We start from the raw sequence: 6,504 nt of genomic DNA, 5'->3' as shown, positions 1-6,504 counted from the left end.
ATGGAAATGAAGTAAGAAAAATGTGTTGCTTTCCCGATTCTGTTTTTCCCATAGTATTTATATGGTCCCATAGTATTTATATGGACTCTGGCATCAGGCTTGAGTTCAAATTTTGCTATGTGTATCAACTGATAAGCAAATAGAGAGGGCTGTGTGCTTGCACACAGTGCTTAACACCTTTATGTCTGAAAGGTGGATGGAAGCTATTATAACAGTGCTTACTTCTCAAGATTGTTATGAAGTTAGGCTGTGCATATTAGTGCATGTTAGTGCACAGTCTAACTTCATGTGCGTAGCACAGTGATTGCTCAACAAATATTTGCAGCTCTTATTGTGAAGTTCAGTGCAGAAAAGGTAGAGGTCTCCGAGATCTGGATATCGCTGCAGGGTGGGGCTTAGGATCTTCACTGTGCTGCACTAAAAGAAAATGCAAATCTGACTCCAGAAGCCATGGAGAATAATTTTGATCTTTTCTCTTAGAACAGCCTTTCTCAACCAGGGTTCATCTGGACCTCAGAACACAGAAAGCGACTGGAGTGACTATTTTCTCAGTACTCAGAATGTTACATTGCTTACACCGTTCTAGACGCACGGGGGATTATGTTCATTGTCTACAATTCAGGGCATGTAGGCTTCACTATCTCCAGTCCCCTGTGCTTTAAGAAAGGCTGCTCTGATACTCTTTGATGTTTCTTAGACCTGGTGCAGAGACTCAACACAGTGCATCAGAGTCACATCACTTTAAAGTCTTCTGTAGAAACCTCTCCCTCTCCTTAAACCTTCTCATAGTTGCTACAAATACCTCCCTTCCTCACCTGTAATTTGTTCCTTGAACACTTTGTTCTCCATATTGTGCTTATCACACAACTATTGACACGTGTTACTTTGCTTTTCCTGAGAGTCACACATCACTCCCCATCCCTGTGTGCTCTCCACTTCTGAAACTGCAGTGAATATCTCCAAAAAAAATTAATGCCAATAACTGACTAAACACTAAACATGGTTGATGTCTTTTTTTAATGCACTTTTCTAAGTCACCTGGCACTCTTGCTCCCTTCAAATAACTCTTCTTGACAAAAACTAGTTATCTGGGCACTTACTCTAGCTGTTCTGACTTGTGCTGCTGAGGCTTCCGTGAGACTGGTGCTGTCTAGCAGAGCAAGTCTGCTCCTCCTGGTGCCACCCCTAGTTCCTGCTGCTCTTCAGCACTAACAACTCACGCTGCCTTCTAGAAAGCCAGCAGGCACCACTTTTTTAAATTTTTTTTTTTTTTTGATGGGTGTGGTGGTCATGATGTCTTCTGTTAGAAAGAATATTGGGAAGGAAACTAGCAGCGTCTGCCACAATTCACATAATGGAATATCATATAGCCATTACTTTTTGAAGAATATTTATTGACATGGGAAAATGCTCACAATATGTTAAAGAAAGCAGGATACAAATCTGTAAATACAGCATGATCCCAATCTTGTAGTAAAATAAATTATATATGCATAGAAAAAATACAGGAAGGAAATACACTAAAACATTAACAGTGATGATCTCAGTTTGGTGGGATTTGGGGTAAATTATTAATTTTCTGCATTTTCCAAACTTTCCACAATGAACATATATTACTTTTATAATCAGAGGGGAAGAGGTCAAGACACGTGACACCTAGTCCTGGGAGGTGGCGAGACTGATGTGGCACTAAGGGGGTGTTTAGAGTCACTAGTACTGCCTCAGTCTGTGTCCTCATTTATTAAGGAGAGATAATAACACCTGCCCTGCCTGCCTCCCAGGACTACTGGGCATCCGAAAGGGTTACAATATCTGGTGATGCTTCCTCTGTAGCAGCAGCTCCAGTGCTTTATTTTAGGACGCACACCTCCGTACCCTGCTTCCAAGGTCAGGAGAGTTGTGGGCAGAGGGGCCAGTCTGCAGCCTTGGTCCCTGGCCTATCCTAAGGGATTCCAGGTCTTCATTGGAAATCCAGTGCTGACCACACAAGTTTCCCACTCATACTTCCACTCCAGGTCACTTCCCTGCTTAAAAACTTCTTTAAACTAGTTCTGTTGAAATAGTTATTGCTTAAAATGGCCTGAGAATGACCACCCTCCTCACCCCACTCTGTTCCCAGCATTTCAGAGCCCTAAGGAGGCACAGTGTGGGCCCAGGTGTGCTGTGGGGAAAAGGAAGGAGCGGTGCTGGGAATCAGGCCACCAGGGTTGGACTCTTCCTTGCTGTGATGTGGGGTAACTTTCACAAGCTTTCTGGAGAGGATCTTTCATATGCGATAAGGTGAGGTTACACGAGATAACATACATAAAAAGCCCAGCATGTAGTAAGCACTTAATAGATATTAGTTCTTTTTCCGTGTGCCAGATGAAGACACTCATCTTCTTCCCCGCAAATTCTCTCTTTTTAAAAACAAAGCTTGGTGCCCAATGCAGAGAAATGCAAAATGAAACAGAATTCACTGAAAGCAGAAGAGCACAGCTACTGAAACAGGACTGTTCAAACACTTACTCTGCATAAAGAAAGCTGGTAAGATGGCATTTCATTAAACACATCTTCAGTTCGTTAAGCTGACATGCATGCCAAAGCTATTTGATTATAGAAATTATAAAAATACTTTAAAAATGCATTTGTAGAATGAAATAACAAAAATACTTGAATTTTTTCTAAACTTTTTTTCACTTAATCTAAAATTATGAATTGCCCATTTCTTTTGCTGTTGGTTAAAACCTGGGTCACTCACCTTTCCTCAAATATTTTGGATGAAATTCTAACATGTATTGCCTTCTTCCTAGCCTTTTATAAAGCATTCTGGATTTAATTTCTTCTTTTAAAAAAACTCAGGGTCACCAATATGAGATTTAGTCTATGAGCCATATTGTTAATACACACATTTTCGGGGCCAACTAGAGTATCCTTTGGTAAGGAGATAGTCCCAGATTTGCTACGTCTTGAAGTTTTATTCTTCTCATCTATCTGGTTTTCAGTTGGCCTTTTTCTTCTTTCAGTATGCCTGCCTTCAATCTAGCAGCCTCTTTCTTTGCCATTTTTTGTGAGCTTCAAAGCCAGCTAACAAAACATGTTGGAAGCGTATGCAAATTTCAGTTCAAAGTCTAAGAGTGATATTCCTGAAGATCTCCCCCACAAGTAAGTCGCAAGAAGCTTTGTGACATCTCTTCTGGCAGCTGAAAGGCCTTTTACAACTCCATTCCCGAGTTTTTTGCTTTGCCAGAGAGGTAACTTCTGGATAAATGACCTTTTCATAATACTCCATGTACTTTACCTGTCCTTAAAAAGGCTATTAGAAGTGGGACAATGGATGTAAAAGCACTTTAAAAAGCATAAACTGTGAAATAGTATTGTTTAGCCCATGTATCTATAAAGAAACACACACAGATGGCCAAATTGAATCAACCCCAATGTTTTATTTAAAGTTTTAAAAGGCAGTGGTTAAGCACATTATGTATATATGTATATATATGAATGTATGTACGTGTGTATATACATACATATATATACAGGAAACCAACCCCTTTTCAACTTTAGCCCCTGATGAGCTAGGCCCACTGTCTAGTGCATGACTCACTTTCTCCTTCTCCATAGGACCAATTCTAAAAGTAAAAATAAACAGCCTTTATCAGTTTAACAGTAACTAATTGTGTTTCTTTTTCTTAAATAAATAAAGTTACTATTAAACTGATCACATATGGTAGAAACATAGAACACACACACACACCAGCACACACACAGTTCCCAATTTAAAACGTGATGTATGAATGACCTATATGTACAAATGGGTGCTGCTGACTCCCCCACCCCAAGCAGAGGCCACGAAAGAACTCCCATTACTCAGGGAGTCCCCATTCTCTCTGCTGGGATGGAGGATGTGTGTGTTCCTGGCACCCCGGGTTAGACCTCAGAATGCACACTCCCCATGCACTGATACAGATGGTGGTTCAGTTCTATGGTACTAGTGTTCAGGTACATTAGGGAATAAATAGGCATTTGTAGCTGCCTGAGAACTAAACCATCATTTATAACTCTTTATAGGGAGAAATGTATTCTGAAGTTTTAGCTAAGTGACATACAAACTTTTAGAGTATAATCAGTTTGTAAGTCTGAGGCTGTGTGTGTGTTTCCATATATTTATACAAAATTGATATGAAGAATGGGGCTAGGTTTATGGAGCAGCTGCTAGGCTTCCATTTGGTGAGTTCTGATCTAAGAAGTCGATTGCCCAAGGCTTTATTTACCAGCTCATTCTGTTTCTCATGTGCCTCTGGCTGCTGGAGAGATTCAGAAGGGGCCACTCACACAAGTGAGGGGAAGGACATGGCTAAATCTTCTGCTAAGAAGCTTGGCAAAAAGAATTGCCAGATTCAACCAGGGCCGCTTTGTAGAATAAAATCCTTCAATTCCATCCTGATGAAATGGAATTTTTTTTCTGCTTCTAGCCCCTGTAACCCTGTCTAACTGCAGCTCTGTATGAATACCTCAATATCGCAAAAAACACAGGGTCACCTCTTAAATATGCTGGATTCTCAATGAGTAAACCAGTTAATGTGTTTCTAGCCAAAGCAAGGGCATAAATGTTTTAGAGAAAAGATTCCCCTGGAGCTACAGAGAAAAGATGCTGATAAAGCAATATTGAGAGTTGAGCAGGTGATGCTTTTAGTCTGTGTCAGAGCTGGTCTCTTCGATGACAGAATACTGGTTGAGTGCTTCCTCCAAAGGCGTTATTGTCCCATCAGGTTTTAGTCCCATTGGTTTAAGCAACTCCTCTCTAGAAAAAGAGATAAAAGAGAGAGAGAAAAAAGTATTCACCAGCATCACACACACACCCCTCCCCCTCGCCCAAATCCACAACCTTTTAAAAAGAAAAGTCTTTAAAAACCAAAGTATTTTCCCTTCAGCTCTCTCTGTGTGTTTGTAATAGGAAAGATGAAAGGGGCATGGAAAGAAAAAGAGGAGATAAAAGACTTCATTCACACAGGCCAAACCTACTAAGCCAATTAAAAGTATGAAAAGTCAAGGTCTAAATGGGCTCAGGACAAGGAGCAGGTCTCTTCTGTTTTGAATAATTAACTTTTCTTTTTTTTCCGTTTGTGGATTGGTTTTGTTTTAGAGAAGTTGAAGCTATCAAAATTTCACCTGCTCCAGTGGTTGGAGCATACAATTAAACGGCTGATTTGATATGCATACACTTCATTCAATGGAATAAATCTATCGGTTTTGATTTTGCCTCAATCTCTAAGTGATACGTAAGTACTTGTTGATTCATTTCAAATTAGTTGGCCTTCCCCAACTCTCTCCCCGACTTTTCTTTCCTTCTCTCTCTCTCTTTCACTCTTTCTTTCCTCCTCCTCCTCCTCCTTTTTAAAAAACACCATTGCTTTTGTTTGTGGCAGTTTAATTATGGGATTGACAGCCATTTTAATCTCTTCAAAGCTCCCCAATGGCCGCTTTTCAGCTAATCCAATTATATCTACTCCACAAGTTACAGCCTCATCTAAAGATGATTAATTATTGATTAAGCCAATCAAAAAGCATTAGGAAAGATTTATTTAATCTTTTCATAGGCTTTTATTTATTACATGGAGATTATGGTGAATGTACCTGTTGAGTTGCTAACTCCAGTCCTCCCATCCCTAAAAAGGTCAGCAGTGTACTTAGGAGCGGCCTTGAAGAGCCCCTATGAACTGCTTAAAACTTATTTATCACAGAAATGGGCATCACCCCCCAAAAACATGTCCATAACCAAAAACCCACATGGCAGCAGCTAGAATGTTGCTGAGATTTGCATGGAAGGGAAATGACTCCCTCCTCACAGTTGTCCCTTAGGCTAGGAGAAGGGGAGGGGCAGTCACACAGTAGTGTAACGGTGTTACAGACACAGTGAAGCCTCCTGGGGAGGAGTGAGAACAGCTCAGTGGTCAATGGATAAGAAAACAGGAGCCTGATGAAGAGCTCTGGCTAGCTCCAGTAGACAACTTCGAAGTGTTTGAAAACTTTGTTTGGGAAATGTGAACGTCTGACAGGCTAAGTTGAGGCTCCTGAACATTATGAGGGAGGAAATGTGTTTCCCAATCCAAGAAATGGGGTCAGAATCATAGAACTTAAAGTTGGAAGGGGTCTTAGAGATCATTAAGTCCAACCCCCTTCTTTAATAAAGGAGACTGAATGACTCATCCAAGGTCACATATCTAGTTGTAGAGCTGGACCTGGGACATGGGTCTCCTGAATCCCAGTCCAGTGATCTTTGCAGCCCACCGCATCTGGATTAATCGCCCTAACTGCAGTGGAGGAGCACACTGAGTTCACATCTTCAACACCTGTTCAATGACTATGTGACAGGAACTATGTCATATACTGGGGAGAAAGGAAGACCAGGTACAGCTGCTGCCTTTGAGGAGCAAATATATGCAAAAGTCATTTCGAGCAGAATGAGGTAAATGCTGTAAGAGAATTATGAACAAAGAAATGTGGCAGCTCCTGAGATGAAGCACT

General features: G+C 40.8%; 1 protein-coding gene across 13 annotated transcripts in view; it reads right to left on the bottom strand.

Annotated features, from left to right (window-relative positions):
- Positions 1-3,402: 3,402 nt before the first annotated feature.
- Positions 3,403-6,504, bottom strand: part of RIC8B (RIC8 guanine nucleotide exchange factor B) — a 113,399-nt gene continuing 110,297 nt past the window's right edge. For all 13 annotated transcript variants that reach the window (XR_013401305.1, XR_001448193.3, XR_001448192.3 and 10 more), the window contains one exon: positions 3,403-4,780. Coding sequence is in view for 4 of the 13 variants with exons in the window: in XM_015152670.3 (XP_015008156.1) it covers positions 4,669-4,780 (112 nt within the window). In the remaining 9 variants the exon portion in view is untranslated. The remainder of the gene's footprint in view (positions 4,781-6,504) is intronic.

The sequence above is a fragment of the Macaca mulatta genome, chromosome 11 (assembly GCF_049350105.2).
Source record: "Macaca mulatta isolate MMU2019108-1 chromosome 11, T2T-MMU8v2.0, whole genome shotgun sequence".
Taxonomy (NCBI): Eukaryota; Metazoa; Chordata; class Mammalia; order Primates; family Cercopithecidae; genus Macaca; species Macaca mulatta.
Note: the sequence above shows the minus strand (reverse complement) of the source record. Positions and strands in the feature narration are given on the sequence as shown.